General features: G+C 52.2%; 2 protein-coding genes across 3 annotated transcripts; one reads left to right on the top strand and one right to left on the bottom strand.

Annotated features, from left to right (window-relative positions):
* Window positions 1-302: 302 nt before the first annotated feature.
* GFM1 (G elongation factor mitochondrial 1) lies at window positions 303-15,983 on the top strand. Its single transcript, XM_048314324.1, has 18 exons — window positions 303-433; window positions 1,078-1,230; window positions 1,530-1,662; window positions 2,045-2,249; window positions 2,927-3,043; window positions 3,568-3,718; window positions 4,051-4,205; window positions 4,980-5,064; window positions 5,708-5,845; window positions 6,319-6,420; window positions 6,509-6,565; window positions 6,880-7,017; window positions 7,700-7,782; window positions 12,790-12,952; window positions 13,734-13,878; window positions 14,589-14,749; window positions 15,242-15,295; window positions 15,561-15,983. Exons 1-18 carry the CDS (start codon window positions 380-382, stop codon window positions 15,690-15,692), a joined length of 2,226 nt encoding a protein of 741 aa, XP_048170281.1. The 5' UTR covers window positions 303-379; the 3' UTR covers window positions 15,693-15,983.
* LXN (latexin) lies at window positions 7,242-12,394 on the bottom strand. 2 transcript variants are annotated; one of them, XM_048314356.1, is made up of 6 exons: window positions 12,235-12,394; window positions 11,181-11,243; window positions 10,561-10,735; window positions 9,856-9,992; window positions 8,743-8,805; window positions 7,242-8,079 (listed from the first exon to the last, which is right to left on the bottom strand). In XM_048314356.1, the coding sequence occupies exons 1-6, from the start codon at window positions 12,361-12,363 to the stop codon at window positions 7,972-7,974; spliced, it is 675 nt and encodes a 224-aa protein (XP_048170313.1). In that variant the 5' UTR covers window positions 12,364-12,394; the 3' UTR covers window positions 7,242-7,971. The 2 variants fall into 2 exon arrangements, with proteins under 2 accessions (XP_048170313.1, XP_048170312.1); XM_048314355.1 differs by having other exon boundaries at window positions 7,993-8,651.
* Window positions 15,984-16,887: the final 904 nt, after the last annotated feature.

Here is a 16,887-nt window from a genome sequence, read left to right as displayed (position 1 = left end):
CCAGAGAGCTCCGCTCTCCAGTTGTTCTAATTCCTAATAATTCCCAAACTCCTGGGGCTGTGACCCCGCCGCCGATGCCGGTTTGGGTGAAATCCGCCCCTTTCACGCCGCAGCTGCGGAATTCCGCAATCCCCAGGGCTGGGTCAGGATCGCTCCGTGAGGGGATCAGCCCGAGGATGCTCCGGGCCGGGCTCGGTGGGAGCCTCCCCCTCCCATCCCGTCCCGGGGCTCCCGCCCGGAGCCGCCGCTGCCCTGAGGGGGCCGGGCTGGGCAGCGGCGCCTGCGCGGGGCCCCGGAAGAGGCGGGAGCGACCCGGGGCTGGAGCCGGCATTGGAGCCGGGATTGGAGCCGGGAGCGGGGCCGGAGCGCAGCCGGGGCCATGCTCAAGGTGCTGCGGGCCGGGCTGGCCCCGGGCCACCCGCGGCACATCCAGGTACCGGCGGCGGGACCGGGCCGGGCCCGCATCAGAGGACGGTGCCTGAGGGAGGGGAGGGAGCCGGGAGCGGAAGGGATGGAGGGCGAGGAGCAGCCCCGGACGGGCCGCAGCAGCTGCAGGGAACGAGCAGCCTCGGTCACATGGATGGGGACAGGGAAACCGGGAATGTGCGGGACGGGCGTGGAGGGGCCGCGCGGGGTGCGGTGAGAGCTCCGAGGTGACCCTGGAAAGGCCGCTCCGCTTGAGGTGACCAATTCGCCGAGACTGACAGGAAAGCGTGGGGAAGCGGTTCGGCAGCTTATCCATAGGCACAGTGAATCCCAGGATCACTGAGGCTGGGAAAGCCCTCCAGGACCGTCGAGTCCGAGCGGTGCCTGATCCCCACCTTGTCCCCAGACCAGAGCACTGAGTGCCACATCCAGGAATTCCTTGGACACCTCCAGGGATGGGCACTCCAAAGCTCCCTGGGCAGCCCCTGCCAAGGCTTGACCTCCCTTTCCACGGAGAAGCTCCTCCTGGTGTCCAACCTGAGCCTTCCCTGGCCCAGCTTCAGGCTGTTTCCCCTTGTCCCATTCCTCGTTGCCTGTGGGCTATGTTGGATCCACTCCTGGCTGACCCAGCGGCCTTCTCTTGCCTTGCAGCTCCTCCTGAGCTCCTGCAGGCACTGCTCCTCGGGGGTCCTTCCCAACGAGAGGATCCGCAACATCGGCATCTCGGCCCACATCGACTCTGGGAAGACGACGCTGACGGAGCGGATCCTGTTCTACACGGGCAGGATCGCGCAGATGCACGAGGTTGGGCTGAGCTCCCATCGAGGACTTGTGCACCTCCGCGTTGTGCTGCTTTTCCTCTCTGCGTGAGGGATGGTGCTTGGTCCATAAGCATCCCTCCTGCACACAGAATCACAGAATCATGGAATGGTTTGGGTGGGAAGAGAGCTTAAAGCTCACCCATCCCACCCCCTGCCATGGGCAGGGACACCTCCCACTATCCCAGGCTGCTCCACGCCCATCCAACCTGGCCTTGGACCCTTCCAGGGATGGGGTGTGAATTCTTAGTAAACTCCTGGAACTAACCTTTTTTTTCTCCTAAGGTGAAAGGTAAGGATGGAGTTGGAGCTGTCATGGATTCCATGGAGCTGGAGCGACAGCGGGGCATCACCATCCAGTCTGCAGCCACTTACACCATGTGGAAGGACACCAACATCAACATCATCGACACGCCAGGTGAGGGCAGCTGGGAGCACCTGGGGATTGCTGCTCCTCAGGGATACAGGGGATGCGGTGCATCCTTGTGTCCCTTGTAACAGGACGTGGAGTGATGGGTTCAAACTGGCAGAGCGTTGGATGGGATATTGGGAAGGTGTGGGGAGGCCCTGGGACAGGGTGCCCAGGGAAGCTGTGGCTGCCCCTGGCAGTGTCCAAGGCCAGGGACAGTGGGAGGTGTCCCTGCCCATGGCAGGGGTGGCACTGGATGGGATTTAAGGTCTCTTCCCACCCAAACCATCCCATGACCCTGTGCTCTGTCACTTGAGCTGATGTGACTCATTGTGATCCCCTTGGTTGTTGCTCCTTTCCAATGCATTTATCATTTCTATTTGTTATCCAGGACACGTGGACTTCACCATTGAAGTGGAGAGGTCTCTGAGGGTGCTGGATGGAGCCATCCTGGTTCTCTGTGCTGTGGGAGGTGTCCAGTGCCAGACCATCACTGTCAACAGGCAGATGAAGCGTTACAATGTCCCCTTCCTCACCTTCATCAACAAACTGGACAGGATGGGCTCCAACCCGGCCAGAGCAGTGCAGCAGCTCAGGTTTTTGGCATTTACAATGATTCCTGAAATCCCTTTCACATGGCAGGTCATTAGGAACAAAACTGGAAAAGCTTCTCTTGGGAGCTGCAGTTTGGAGAATTCCTGACTCGAGGTTAAATCCTGATCTGACCCAGAACAATCTCCTCTTTCTAAAAATACCCGAAATATCAGTGTCAGCCAAGACTTGTAGTGACCAAGAGCTGGGGTTTGATGTTTGTTTTGTTGGTGGAACTGTATCAGGACCCACTTTGAAAGCAGCCTCTCTGTTTTCCCTAGGTCCTGGTGCTGCTGAAATTCCAGCAGGGAGGTGACACAGGGTGATTTGGATTCCTGAGCCCTGCTTGCTCCCTACTCTTCCCTGCCCAATTTGATCCATGAGATAAACTCATGAATATTCATTAAGGGAGAAATAACTCCCTAATCAAGTAATCAATCTCCAGCTGGTTTCCCCTGCTGCCTTTCCCGTGGGAGTTGCTCCCTGTGCCTGTTGGGATACAAAGGGCTGGAGCCCCAAACCACAGCTGGGTGATTTTTATCCATATTGGCACATCTGGGCACTGTCCAAAGGACAAAACACTGGGATTTTTTGGGAGGTGGATGATGCTCAAAGACCGCCTGGAGCACACACATAGAAATTACTTTTTTCTTCAATATTTCCTGTTTTCCCCCTTTTTCAGATCCAAGTTGAAACACAATGCAGCTTTTGTTCAGATTCCAATTGGGCTGGAGGGAAACTTTAAAGGAATTATAGATCTCATTGAAGAAAAAGCAATCTACTTTGATGGGGCACTTGGGTAAGTCCTGGGAATTGCTTCTGTTTTAGCTGGAGCTGCTCTTTGCAGGAGGAATTCCTGCAGTTTCTCTTCAGAGTGGAAACCCAGCTCTCTGGAAATTTGGGACTGGGCTTGTGCTGGGGCTGAGGGTCCCCCTGCAGCTCCCCCAGTGCCCTGGGCCTGCAGGGAGCCCTGGGTGGGGGTGGCTGCAGCAGGAGTTGGTTGCTGTGAAGGGGTGGTGGCCACGCTTCCCACCTGGAGAAGCAGGAGCCTGCTCCATAGGGGGATCTGGCAGCGTGTGTGGCTCCCTGGCGTGAAGATCAGGTGTGGGTGAGGCTGTTGGGAAGTTGTCCTGATCCCTGCAAGCTCCTGCCAGGCGTGGGAAGGCCTCTCCCACGTCAGAGATAACACGGTGATGCTCACAGGGGATTTTTTCCCAGGATCCACGTGAAGGGTGGATTGTTCTCAGTCAGGGTGGCCACGCCAGTGGTGGGAAGGCTGATCCCAGTGGGACTCCTGGGGTCCCTGTGTGTGTGTGTGTGCAGGCAGACGCTGAGGTGTGAGGAGATCCCGGCCGAGCTGCGGGCCGAGGCTGCGGAGCGGCGGCGGGAGCTCATCGAGTGCGTGGCCAACGCCGACGAGCTCCTGGGGGAGCTCTTCCTGGAGGAGAAGATCCCCACGGCTGCCCAGCTGAAGGTACCTGCCCTGTGCTGGCTGTGCCCTCAGCTGGCTGTGTCCCTGTCCCCTCATTCCTGAATAAACACATCAGGAATTCTCGAAGGAGTTCTGTTCGCTGGAGTCGTGTCACCTCAGCTGAGCTCCAGTTCCCCCCAGGCAGGGCCCATTCCCAGGCTGGTTTTGCTTTGTGTTGGAAAGGATTCTGGAGAGCAGGTTTTGTGGGAAGCCCCTGTGTTGGGGGCTGTCCAGGGGACTGTGGGAGCAGCTCTTTGCTCCAGGAGGGGAGAAGCCCAGGAAAGGGAGGGAATCTGGGCTGTGCTGCAGGAGGAGCTCACAGGGACATTTTCCAGCTGGCAATCCGAAGGGCAACGCTGCAGAAATCCTTCACCCCCGTCCTCGTGGGAAGTGCTTTGAAGAACAAAGGGGTGCAGCCACTGCTGGATGCTGTCCTGGAATACCTTCCCAATCCCTCTGAGGTGGAGAACTACGCTCTGCTCAACCAGGGGTGAGTGCATCCAGCAGCAGCAGGAGTGTCCAGGGGCGGGCTTTGGAGCAGCCTGGGCTGTGGAAGGTGTCCCTGCCCGTGGCACTGGATGGGCTTTAAGGACCCTTCCCACCCAAACCGTTCCAGGATTCTATGGAACAGTTTCAAAGCAGGAAACATTCCCAACAGGATCCACAATCGTTTACCATTTGTATCAAACAGTGCCACCAGAATTTGGCACAAAGTCCAGAGCTCCTCTCTCATCTGAGGGTTACTCTCTGTACTGGGGATGTAACACACTCAGTGTTACACCTGGGCCATGACTGGGAGATCATTCTTCAGAATTGATGGCAGCCCTTAGAGCCAGGCCTGCCTGGAGGAGGGAGCACATCCCAAGTGTGTTAATGGTGTTTTATTCTTTTGGATGTGAATCCCAGAATCCCTGAGGCTGGAAGAGAGCTCCAGGATCGAGTCCAAGCTGTACCCGATGCCCGCCTTGTCCCCAGCCCAGGGCACTGAGTGCCACCTCCAGCCCTTCCTTGGGCACCTCCAGGGATGGGCACTCCAAACCTCCCTGGGCAGCCCTTGCCAAGGCCTGACCTCCCTTTCCATGGGGAAATTCCTGCTGCTGTCCACCCTGAGCCTCCCCTGGCCCAGCCTGAGGCCGTTCCCTCTCCTGTCCCTGTTCCCTGGGAGCAGAGCCCAGCAAGACGTGTGAAGCAGAGCCAGTAAATGTTTAGAGGAGACTCCCATGTTGGTTCCTAACCTCAGCTCCCTCTCATCCCTGTTTTTAAGGGATTCTGAGGACCAAACCAAGTTCCTGTTGAACTCTGCTCGTGACAATTCCCAGCCTTTTATCGGCCTTGCCTTCAAACTGGAGGTGAGTCTCACTCTGCTCCTTCCCACAAGTCATGGAGAGAGTCCAGGTGGGGCTACCAAAACTTACCTGGAGCAGACTTGAAAATCAGTTCATATTGAAAATCAGTTCATATTTAACTTCAATTGGAATTTAACTTCTTTTTTAAAAAATGGCTTCAACCATAAAATCCACGAACGCTGCCGATTTGGAACTTTAGGATGGGTTCTGGACCTCAAATATTTCCTGGTTTTCTTATTTAAAACTTGAACATTTAGGGGGTTGTTTGCTTAATTGAAATATTCTCAGGGAAAAATCCTGGGTTTGGAAACAATGGGATATGAGAGAGTCAGAGAGGGAAAAGTGCAGAGATTTAGGGAAGTAAGTTGTTTGCTACTTAGAGAGCAGCACCTCAGGATTCATGTGGAATATGGAAAATGGCTGGCCAAATTCCATGGTAATGCATGTCTCTGTTGGGAAGGTTTGGGAGGGATAAAATTGGTCCAGAAAATCGCCAAATCCTATTGCAGAGCCAGGTGAAAGCTGTGAAAAATCTTTCGTTCCCATGTGTAGCACGGGAACTCAAAGCACGTTCAGTCAGTGCAGCTTGGAGCTGGGACTGATTCCCAGCGTTCTCAGAGCTGATTTTGGTGGAATCTCCTTGCAGGCTGGCAGGTTTGGGCAGCTGACCTACATGAGGGTGTACCAGGGGATGCTGAAGAAGTCAGATTACATCTACAACACCCGCACGGGGAAGAAGGTGCGGGTGCAGAGGCTTGTCCGGATGCACTCGGACAACATGGAGGTGAGTGGATCCCCAGGGATTGGCTGCCAGCCACTGGATAATCCTGGACGGGTCAGCACTGCCTGAAGCACAGCAGGGTGTTTGCTTCTTAACAACTTCGCTTCTTGTTTGATCCTAAACAAATCCAAACTGCGCCCTCCCTTTTGTCCTTTGGATAAAGAGGGAGATTTGCAGGGCATTTTATCCAAGCTGGAATTTTTAAAGGAGCTCAGTGCCAAGCTTTAAGACCCAGTGTTTATGGATATCCAATAATCCAGGTGTAGTTTGGATGCGAGGGAGAGACAGAATCCATCCTGGAATGGTTTGGGATGGAAGGGGCCTTAAGGATCATCCAGCCCCAAGGGCAGGAACACCTTCCATAGACCAGGGTGCTCCAAGCTCCATCCAGCCTGGCCTTGGACACTTCCAGGGATGGGGCAGCCACTGCTTCTCTTATCCCAGTGTTGTCTGAACAGGAATTCTCCTTCCCTCAGGATGTAAATGAAGTTTATGCCGGGGACATCTGTGCCCTGTTTGGGATCGACTGTGCCAGCGGGGACACGTTCACGGATAAAACCAGCACTGACATCTCCATGGTGAGCCCCCCTTGCCCCGGCTGCCTTGGGCGCTGGGAGTCACCAGGATTTTGCTGTCATAACCATCCCCTCTTCCTTGGCCATGCAGGAATCCATCCACGTCCCTGATCCCGTCATTTCTGTGGCTATGAAGCCTTCCAACAAGGTAGGAGCCTTTGGATCAACCTCTTCTCCCTGAGTTCCTTCCCTCTGCTGCTTTGTGTTTTATGGAGCAGCCTAAGCACTGTTTCAAAGTGTTTCATCCCAAATATCCAAGATGTTATCCCTTGGATAACTCAGGGCTGGGTTGGATGGCGTCACTCAGCCAGAAACATGAACGTGAATAATAAAGAGTTAGAAATCTTCCATCAAATAACCCCGAAGAGCAGAAGTGCTCAGCAGTGGATAGGAAAACTTGAGGCTCTTTTCTTGGAATGACTGGTGGATGTTGAGTAAATCTCGCCTCGTAATTCATTTCAGAATGACCTGGATAAATTTTCCAAAGGCCTGGGCCGCTTCACCAGGGAAGATCCCACTTTCAGGATCCACTTTGATGAGGAGAGCAAGGAGACCATCGTCTCTGGGATGGGGGAGCTGCACCTGGAAATCTATGCCCAGGTAATTTGGAAAGCAGATTCCATGGACTCTGCTTTTGCTTGCTTTTCCACTCTCCTCTTCCTCCTCCCTCTTCCTTCCAGCTGCTTAGGGAAAAGGTTAACTTTGGAAGGTTCTTTCTCTCCAGTGGTTCCATTTTGAAGGCTTATAAAAGGAAATTTTGCCTGGAATATTTGTAGGTTTTGGATCAAAGCCATTAAAAAAATGTATTAAACACTACACTTCGCTCTAGCAGCCTTGGCTTATAATTAGTAATAATACTTAATTTTAATTAGTTTCTACAGAAAACCCTTCTGTTTCTGTGGTTTTAAATGTATCATTCCCTAATAAAAGCTGGTGCAGGGAGAAGGGAGTAGTTAGAGGGATTTGTTTCATTCCAGCTGATGTCTGTATTTTAATCTGACACAAAAGATGGATCTTAAGTACTGACAGAATGAAGGAAAAGCAATTTTTGCCTTGAAAACCTGGAATTTTACTAGCATAATTAATGCTGTTTCCTTTTCCTGCCTCTGAAGCTGCAAGTCTTAAAGAAGTTGACAGTAAATAATTTTTTAATTAAAAAAAAAAACAACAAAAAGCCCCAAAAATCAATCCAACCCCCAACCCAGAAAGTGATTGATCCTGATTAAGTTAATAAATAATTCCCAGTGGAACAACCCTAATCACTGTGGGTTTTTTCCTGCAGCGAATGGAGAGGGAATATGGTTGTCCTTGCACCATGGGGAAGCCCAAAGTTGCCTTCAGGGAGAACATCTCTGCCCCTGTGCCGTGAGTATTCCTGCTGGGAATTACTGGATTGATGCACTTTGTTGTAGAGAAAGTCCCTTTGGAGTTCTCGGATCAGAAACATCCAGGAAAGTTGAATTTAATGTCTTTGTAGGGTGGTTGATTCCCACTCCCAGCACCTTCTGTGCCTCCTTCCAGCTGTGGGAGCTCCGGAGCTGCTTCCAGGGCTGCTCAGGTGTTCCCTGATCCCGGGGCGTGGCCGGGCTGGCGGCGATCCCGGGACACTCGGGCCCCGCGCTGGGGGTGCCACAGCAGGGTCAGCTCCCAGGGAATCACCTCCTGTGGGGCACACAGCACAGTGAACAACCCCTGCTTCCCCTCCCCAACCAGTCAGGAATTCTCTCCATGGAAAACTTAGGGATTAAACCACTGTGGATGCCCCAAGGGAACTGGGAGCGCCGGGAGCAGCGGAGCTGGAACTGGGAGGGAGATCCCTGGATTATTACAATCAAGAGCTTCTCTTCCCAATTTTCTGTGGGTTTCCTATGAAAATGCTTGCTCAGGTGCCAAAATTTGGATGGAGAGTAGCACAGGATGTAAATGCTGTTCTGGGAACCAGTTTCTGCTGGGGGTTACTGGGATTGATGGTGTCTCTGTACTGGGCCACCAGTGCTGTCCTGGGGCATGGAGGCATCCACAGCCCAGCTGGGATTGAGCCCAGCATCCAGGATGCTCCAGCTGCCTCTTCCCTTTATCCCTGCCCCCTGTGGCACTGGGATCTCCCAAGGGAGGGCTGTGAGGGGCCAGTTTTGAACCTCAGCCATTCCCAAGAAAGGCCAGAAAGAGCTGGAAATTGCTGCTGTTGTTCCTGGAATGCTGAGAGAGGCAGGGATGGGGACTCTGAGCTCACCCTGCAGGATCAGATCAGTGTCTCAGCTGGAGCTCACACAGCTGGGGTCTGAAAACACCCAAAAAAGGCTTTTTAGGAATAAAATTATTTACCTGGGACACCATTTCGTGGAGTAGAAGCACGTAGTCAAACTGAAGATCTTCATCACTTCTTTTCTGGAAAGACAGGATGAAAAGTGGTGAATTTGGGGATTCTCCCACCTCAGAAAAAGTGATTCAGTTCTCTGTGGTTACCACAAAAATTCCCTGATGGATTTCAGATAAAGCTGACAGCTCCTGCTAACAAATGAAGCAGGTGGAGCTCAGTCACTGTAACAAAACTAAAAGCTCCTGGTTTGAATTTCTGTGGACTCCAGAACTGCATTGGAGACACTGAATGTAAAGCCTAAAGCTGCTAATTCCTGCCTAAAAGAGACCAGATCTACCAGGAATTCTTTGGGATAGGAGCACCTCACTCTACAAGGTGCCAGTGTAGCCCAAACAATCCCAAATAAAACTGTCAGTAGGATAAGGATGCTCCAGAGGCCTTACAGAGGGTGACAGTCAGGGATTCTGAGTGACAAAATAACCCCTGGCCTTTGGAATAGAGTCTTTTCCTATGTTTTTCAGGGAAAAAGGGACAAAATTACCTAGGAGGGATGGCAGCTGTGTTAAGAGTTATTTGTCTCCTTTATCCTTAAATTTGTTAAAGAGGAGTTGAAAACCTTGAGATCTCACTGGTGCACAGCCCTGCAGCAGCTGTGAATTCTCTAAGGTGCCATCAGAGGGAGCAAAACATTCACAAATCCTGCTCCCACAAGGAATTCTGTCTTTCCTTCATAACCAGAACTTCCTGGGAGTTCAGTGTCTGTTCAGAGTGGGTTTTCTAAATACTAAATCCCGCTGCTTTTTCCTGGCTCCCATGGAAAACTGCCTTGAATTTAAAGCTGGTGATCACTTTAGGAGTTAAGAATAACTCCGAATTTATTTTCTCCAAGAGAACACAGGAAAACTGGGAGAATCTATAGAATTCTGTTAATTTTTTGTCCTTGCCACAAGTCTTTAGCTCTTAAATATTTCCCATGGAGAGCCAAGGCCAGGCTGGATGGGCTTGGAGCCACCCGGGCTATGGAAGGTGTCCCTGCCCATGCAGGGGGTGAATGGGATGAGCTTTAAGGTCCCTCCAGCCCAGCCCAGTCTGGGATTCTGTGCCTGCTGGTAACTCACCACTTGCTTCACGTGTTTGACTTGGGCAAGGTGGAACTTGGTGTTTTCAGTGGAATTCTGCCAGATCACGTAGCCAGAGGCCGCCCAGGCCAGCAGGTGGATGGGCTCCAGCTCTGGGGGAACCTTCCCGTGGCTGTCTGGAACCAAAATAAACACTGGATGTTAAAGAGAGCTGTTAACAGAACATTATCACCTCCCACAGGGCTCGCTGCTGCAGTCCCTCCTGTCACACAACCTTCCACAGCAATTGGAAGAGCTGCTCCATCACCACAGAGTTCTCCTCCCACTTCACAGAATCCTGCAATGGTTTGGGTGGGAAAGGACCTTAAATCCAGTTCTGTGCCACCCGTGCCATGGGCAGGGACACTTCCACTATTCCAGGGTGTTCAGAGCTCCATCCAGCCTGGCCTTGGACACTGCCAGGGTGTTCTCCTCCACCTTTTTCTCCTAACATGAATTCCAGCAGGTCTCGAAGGTAGGGGTTGAGGTGAGAGCAGACCCTCGTTGCACATTTGGGGTGTTGGATGTGCTGTGCCAGGGACGCCCTCAGAGTGAGCAGGAGGGGGTGACAGTGCCAGGTGCTTTTCCAGAACAGTCCCATTCAGAATTAGGAATAAATGCAGTGGTTGTGATTGGCAGAGCCCAAAAAGAGACAGGGAAAAGCAGCAGCTGGTGCTCAGAGCAGGGTGAAGGCCTGGGTTGTACCTGGGATGTTCTCAGCCACAAGCTCCTTTTCCAGGCTCCTGATTCGAGTGTAGAACTCCTTATCTGCTTCCTCTGTGCTCCTCAGTTCTCCTTGCACTGTGACCTGCACATCTGGAGCCCTGCTTTTGCTGCCCAGGTGATACAGAACCTCAGCAGTGCAGTTCACAGTCCTGTCCTGTTGCAGAGTTAATTATGTGCATTATTATCTGATGAAATACATGTGTAACCAGGGTAATTTGCACTTCTAAAAACGTCATTTTTATGTAGGTGCTGTTCTCTGAGTAAGGCCCATGGAGATGTGTGATTATTTAAGACAAGGTTAAATTCATGGCATTTCTGTGAACGTTTAAGGGTGGGATTTGCTTTCTGCAGGGATGGAAGGGCAGTGGCTGGGGTGCAGAATGTCCCTTGTGCTGTTCAGTTGGAGCTGAGTGACACTGAAATGTTCTTGTCATCCCTGCAGCACTGTGTGGTGGTGCAGTGGAAGGTACATGGGTTCCTTTTTGGTTGAAATTCAGCCTTTTTTGGCCTGATTGGCAGTATAGAAAAATCAGGAACACAGTTGCAAGTGTTATTAAGTGCTGTGTTACAGAGTGTGTAATTAAACCAGCCTGACTCACTTTGTCCAGGACATCTTCCAGCTCCAGTTCCAGGTAGTACTTGTGCCCAACATCATCGATGTCCTAAAGCAGGGAACACATTAATTTATTTTGGCAGCTGTTGAATGGCTGCATCCTGGACAAAATCAGAGAATCCCAGCATGGTTTGGGTTGGGAGGGACCTTAAATCCCATCCAGTCCCACCCACCTCCCACTATCCCAGGCTGCTCCAAGTCCCATCCAGTCTGGCCTTGGACACTGCCAGGGATGGGCAACCTGTGCCAGCGCCTCTCCACCCTCATTTCTAACCTTGAACACCCCTGAGTTGCCATTTTTTGGGCTCCTGTGTGATTCTGTCCAAGAATTTGCTGCATGGTTAAATACTCATCTAAAAGCCTTCAGTGCTTCCTTCTATTAAGTCCATTTTGCAGGTTATCATGAATTGAATCATGCCCTGTATTTTTTTGGCTATAAAGAAGGGAGCAGCTGGGGTTTGCTGTACCCCTTGTTTTGGGAGGGGGGTTTGCTGTGCCCCTCTTGTGCCAGTGTCCCTGCAAACCCAGGGCAGGGCTGAGCTGTGTCCTGGCCCCGACAAACCCAGCACCCTCCTCCTCCCTGGGACGTTCCTGCGGGCCCGGTGCCGTGCCCTGGGCAGGGCTCCCTGGGCGGTGCTGTCACCGCGGGTGACACACGGGGTGTGTTTGCATTGCTGACCCGCCCGTGGTGGCCGTGACACCGAGCTCCTCCCGGGACCCCCAGGTGGGCACAGCCGGTGTCACCCCCGCGGTGACACACTCCCGGAGGGGCTGGGCTTGGAAAGGACCTTTGGATGTGATCCAGTCCAACCCCCCCCCGCCCAGGCAGGGTCACCTGGAGCGGGTGGCACCGGGACGCGTCCGGCGGGGGTTGGGATGTCCCCAAAGCGGGACACTCCACGGCTCCTGGGCTGCTCCCCGGTGCTCTGCCCGCTCCCTGGGAAGCAGCCCTTGCCGGCGCGGGGGTGGCGGCTCCCGTGCTGATTCCCGTGCTGTTCCCGGGGTGATTCCCGTGGCGTTCCCGGTCCCTCCCCGCTCACCTGGCGCCGGGCGCGGCGCAGCGCCCGCAGCTCCAGCCCCCGCCCGGGGCCGCCCCGCAGGTACCGCAGGTAGCCCACGGCCACGGCCGCGGCCCGGCCGGCCGGGAAGTGGCTCGGAGGCAGCTCCATGGCCAGGGAGCCGCTTCCTCCTCCCGCAGGAAGCGCCCGGGCGGGGCCGGAGCGGGCGGGGCGGCTCCGAGCCGCGGGACGGGGCGGGTGCTGCGGGGGCAGCGCATCCCTGCGGGCCGCACGGGATAGCGTTTAAACAGCGTTGGGTGGGATACTGGGAGTAAATCCTTCCCTCTCAGGGTGAGGAGGCCGTGGCACAGGTTTTCAGGGAAGTTGTGGCCGCTCCATCCCTCGAAGTGTCCAGGTCGGACGGGGCTTGGAGCAACCTGGGATAGTGGAAGGTGTCCCTGCCCATGGAACCTTTAAATTCCCTTCCAATTCAGACCAGTCTGTGATTCTCTGAAATGCAGAATGGGAATGTTTTCCATAGAAAGCTGTGGTTTGTGTCACGGGTAACGTGGTGTTTGGGGGATTGTTGGGGTTTAGGTTTGAGTTCACCCACAAGAAGCAGTCGGGAGGAGCAGGCCAGTACGGCAAAGTGATCGGAGTGCTGGAGCCCTTGGATCCACAGGACTTCACCAAACTGGAATTTGAGGACAGAACCATTGGCACAAATATTCCCAAACAGTTCGTGCCTGCTGTGGAAAAGGTACAGACCTCTGTCTGTGATACAGAAAATCCTGATTCCCATTGTTTTCCTGCAATACCATCCACATTTACTGTGCCTACTCTCCCTAGGAAAGGAGGCTTCTCCCGTTGCTCCAGTGGCAGCAGGGTCACAGTTGTGTGGTTTTACTTCATGTCTTGCATTCCTGGGGTTTCCAGTTAATTTGGGAGCTGCTGTGTGTTTTCTTTGGTGGTGTGTGCTGGCTCTGGCTCCCTTGCAGTGCCTCCTTTTCTTACAGTCAGAGCCTCCTGCTCAAGCTGCTTTTTCTTGGCCTCTTCTGCTTCTGGCCCCACAATTCTCCTCCTAACCCCAAAATATGTAACTTTTTCAGTGACTTCTCTGAGGGCAATTATGGAGAAACTGTAATTAAGCTGCATTTCCTGCCACAGTTCCCAAATTCTCTTTATCCCCTCTGTGACTGTCTCACTGTATAATTTATCACACACTACTTTAATTAACCTACCAACATCTTGGAATTCCTGTTATTCCTTCGTTTTTCCATGAGGCAACACTTAAAGATTTTTTTGCCAAATCCTGAAAAAACCATGGTCTTAAAGAAATGTTGTTCTCCAGGCAAGAGCTCTTTCCACACAGAGCATTCTTTTGGGGTTTGGCCATAGAATCCCTTAAAAAGGCAAGTGCTGAGGACATTTTTTCCTTATCCTGAGATTTTTATTTGTAAAAAGTATCAAACTGAGGTGCCAGACACTGACAGTGCAGGGTCTCCAGATCCCTGCTGGTGACTTTGAGCTGTCATTGCCAGGGATTCCGAGATGCCTGTGAGAAGGGTCTGGTGTCGGGACACAGGATCTCCGGAGTGCGTTTCGTGCTGGAAGATGGTGCCCATCACATGGTGGACTCCAACGAGATCTCCTTCATCAGGGCCGGAGAGGGAGCCCTGAAACAAGGTACAGGCTCCTCCTTGGAATGGGTCCTGCTGGCTGGGGTGGGTATCCATCCATCCATCCATCCTTCCATCCATCCATCCATCCATCCATCCATCCATCCATCCCTTCATCCCTCCATCCATCCCTCCATCCCTCCATCCCTCCACCCAAAGTCTGGCCAGTTGCATGGAGCAGAACATGTACAAGAGTTTACAGAATCTCTGAGGGAGGCACAATAATTCCTGTGGTTGTACAAAGGAAATCCTGTTTCCCTAGAATTCAGTACAGCAACACCACCAGCTTCATCCTTACAGGGTAGGATGAGAATATTTGGTCAAACTGGGCCTTTTTTTAGGAAAAAGTCTTTCACTGAAGGAGAGGTTAAACACTGCAAGGGGCTGCCCTGGGAAGTGGTGGAGTCACAATCCCTGGAGGTGCTCAGCCAACGTGTGGATGTGGCATTTCACAGTGTGGTTTGGTGGGCATGGTGCCATCAGCCAAAGGTTGGTTTGATGACCTTGGAGGTTCTTGTCCAGCCTTAGTGGTTCTGTGGTTATGGTTCCAGGATTGAAAGGCCTGGAGCTGGAATTCCATGTAGGTGATCACGGATTTCCCTCACTGATGGAACACCTGGCATTACCCATGAACTGTTTGTTGCTGTGCATGGGAGCAGCTTGCCTTACACCAGGCTCACCCTTGGTGGTGCATTCTTTATTCCATTCTTTCCCCAGCCATGGAAAACGCCGCCGTGCGCATCCTGGAGCCCATCATGGCCGTGGAGGTGATGGCTCCCTCAGAATTCCAGGGAGCGGTGATAGCTGGGATCAACCGCCGGCACGGCGTGATCACGGGCCAGGATGGCTCGGAGGGATACTTCACTCTCTATGCTGAGGTCTGTGGTGCTCTGCTCCTCACCTCTCTCCTTTCCAGGTGTTTGATTCCATTGTTTTCCTCAGTTTATATGGATACAGCTGTAGGTCAACTCAATTTCAGCGTTCCTTCTTTTATGTCCCTTCTACAAACCTGTGTTTTCCTGCTGGGTGGGGGGCTCAGGACAACCACACCCTGTGGCCTTTCTGCTTCCCAAATTATCCTTGGAGGAATGTCTGGAGGTACCTCAAACCTTGCTGGTTGACTCATCACTGAGTTTGGGATATTCCAGTTCCTGGTGCACTCAAACTCTCAGATTCTTGCAGTTTCCTGCTGCAAACACATTGCAAATATAAATTAATTAAAATAACAGGTACTTTGCAACAGCAGATCATTAAATCAGAACTATTTATAGATAGCACTGACTCTTGATATCATAATTGGGATTAATTAGCTGATAGCCCAAAACTGATGGAAAAATACCTCATTACAAGCAGATATGTTTGGATTGTAGGTGCCTCTGAACGATATGTTTGGATATGCCTCCGAGCTGAGGTCTTGCACAGAGGTGAGTCCTCCTGCTTCTTTTTGCTAAAACGTGTTTAATTCTGTAAATTTGGGTTAATTGGAGCATCACATCCATGGCACCTGCAGCACGGGATCAAAATCAAACCAGAGCTCTGCAATTCCTGGCCAAACAATCCTTCTGTACCTGAGGAGTTTTGTTTGGGTGGGATTGTAAAGGATCCCTGGGCGTTACTTCACAGACAGGGGCTGTGTGCTCAGCAGGATTGCACGTGGCCCATCCTCACTTTCTTTTCCCAACTCTGCAGGGAAAAGGGGAATATACCATGGAATACTCCAAATACCACCCGTGTTCAGCCAGCACTCAGGAGGAAATAATCAACAAATACCTGGAAGCAACAGGGAGACTTCCTGCCAAAAAGGGCAAAGCCAAGAGCTGATCATATTCCTCTGGAGTCCACTGAACAGTTTTTCCCAGTCTTCTCCAACAGCTCGCTTTTCCAAGCCATGGAAGCAGCCCAGGCTGGCTGGGTAAGGTGGGCTCCAGTGGGATTTGGACTTGGAATTTTATCCTAAAGCCTTTCCTGTGGGGTGTTGTCAGAAGCACCAGGGGATCGCCACGGCATTGCTCACGTGTTAACGCTGTTGTAACAAATAGATGTTAAAACTTGGCTGATGATTTGCTTGAGAGTTGTCTTAATTGAGATCTATTAAAATCATTCTATTTTTTACTTGATACCTCATTATTTTGTAATTAGGTTAGCTCCTGGTTTGGGAATGTTAAGCCAGGTGAGAGCTGCTGGACAGGCACGGGGAGTGGGGTATGGCACGTGGTGCTCCAGCTTCCCTCCAGGGAACAGATGGAATTTTTCCCTCCAAATCCTTCAGAAATGGCACAGGATCCTCCAAAGTCTCAACCCACTGGGCAAAAGCAACTGGCTTGTCACCAAATCCACTTTCACTGGTGGCACAGGGATGGAGCAGAATTGCCAAGGATGTGGGAAGGAGCTGACTCTTCCCAAAGCTGGGAACAGCATGGAATTATTGTGTGGGCTTGGTGATGTGGATTTAATGGGCTTGGGGTGTGGGTTCATGGTATGGGCTTGGCTTTCAGCTCTTGGTTAGAAATCCAAACCAAAGATCCCTTTTCCCAGAATGTCACAATCCAGAGACTGTGTTGCAGCTGATGCTCAGCTTGGGAATCACTTGACTTTGCTGACTCACAGCAGAGACAAAACAAGGGGGTTAGGTGAGAAGATATTCCCATAATTCTGTATTTATAATTATCCCCAGAATGTCCACGTTGAATGTTCCTTCCTCCTTCCTGCCCTACTCAGCTGAGAAGTGTTTTTGCAGATTCCAGTAAACAGGGAGCGAAATTCCAGTTCAAACCCAGCGACATTCCTGGCACAGGACCGGGGTTGATGGCTCCCAGACAGAAACAACTGGAGCAGCCAGGCTGCTTCTCCTCACGGAAAGACTGGGAAAATGAATTATGTAAACCTTGGGAAAGGGTTTGGCAGGGCCTGGAGCTGCTGCTGGATCCCAGGTGAGATGCGGGGTATCCGTGTGGTGCTGCCTTGGGAAGAAGCCATGATTCCCCTACATCTGTGGCTTTGTTTTTTGGGAATGCTC

Source organism: Corvus hawaiiensis, chromosome 10, assembly GCF_020740725.1.
Source record: "Corvus hawaiiensis isolate bCorHaw1 chromosome 10, bCorHaw1.pri.cur, whole genome shotgun sequence".
In the NCBI taxonomy this organism is placed as follows: Eukaryota; Metazoa; Chordata; class Aves; order Passeriformes; family Corvidae; genus Corvus; species Corvus hawaiiensis.
Note: the sequence above shows the minus strand (reverse complement) of the source record. Positions and strands in the feature narration are given on the sequence as shown.

What these genes read in the sequence shown, in the direction of transcription:
- GFM1 (XM_048314324.1), top strand. Translation starts at nt 380, where the DNA reads ATGCTCAAGGTGCTGCGGGCCGGGCTGGCCCCGGGCCACCCGCGGCAC. An exon ending in AGAGCAGTGCAGCAGCTCAG is followed by an intron (nt 2,250 to 2,926) that starts GTTTTTGGCATT and finishes CCCCTTTTTCAG; the next exon opens with ATCCAAGTTGAAACACAATG. An exon ending in TGCACTCGGACAACATGGAG is followed by an intron (nt 5,846 to 6,318) that starts GTGAGTGGATCC and finishes TCCTTCCCTCAG; the next exon opens with GATGTAAATGAAGTTTATGC.
- LXN (XM_048314355.1), bottom strand. Translation starts at nt 12,363, where the DNA reads ATGGAGCTGCCTCCGAGCCACTTCCCGGCCGGCCGGGCCGCGGCCGTG. An exon ending in TGCGCCGCGCCCGGCGCCAG is followed by an intron (nt 11,244 to 12,234) that starts GTGAGCGGGGAG and finishes TCCCTGCTTTAG; the next exon opens with GACATCGATGATGTTGGGCA. An exon ending in TGTGGCTGAGAACATCCCAG is followed by an intron (nt 9,993 to 10,560) that starts GTACAACCCAGG and finishes TTTTGGTTCCAG; the next exon opens with ACAGCCACGGGAAGGTTCCC.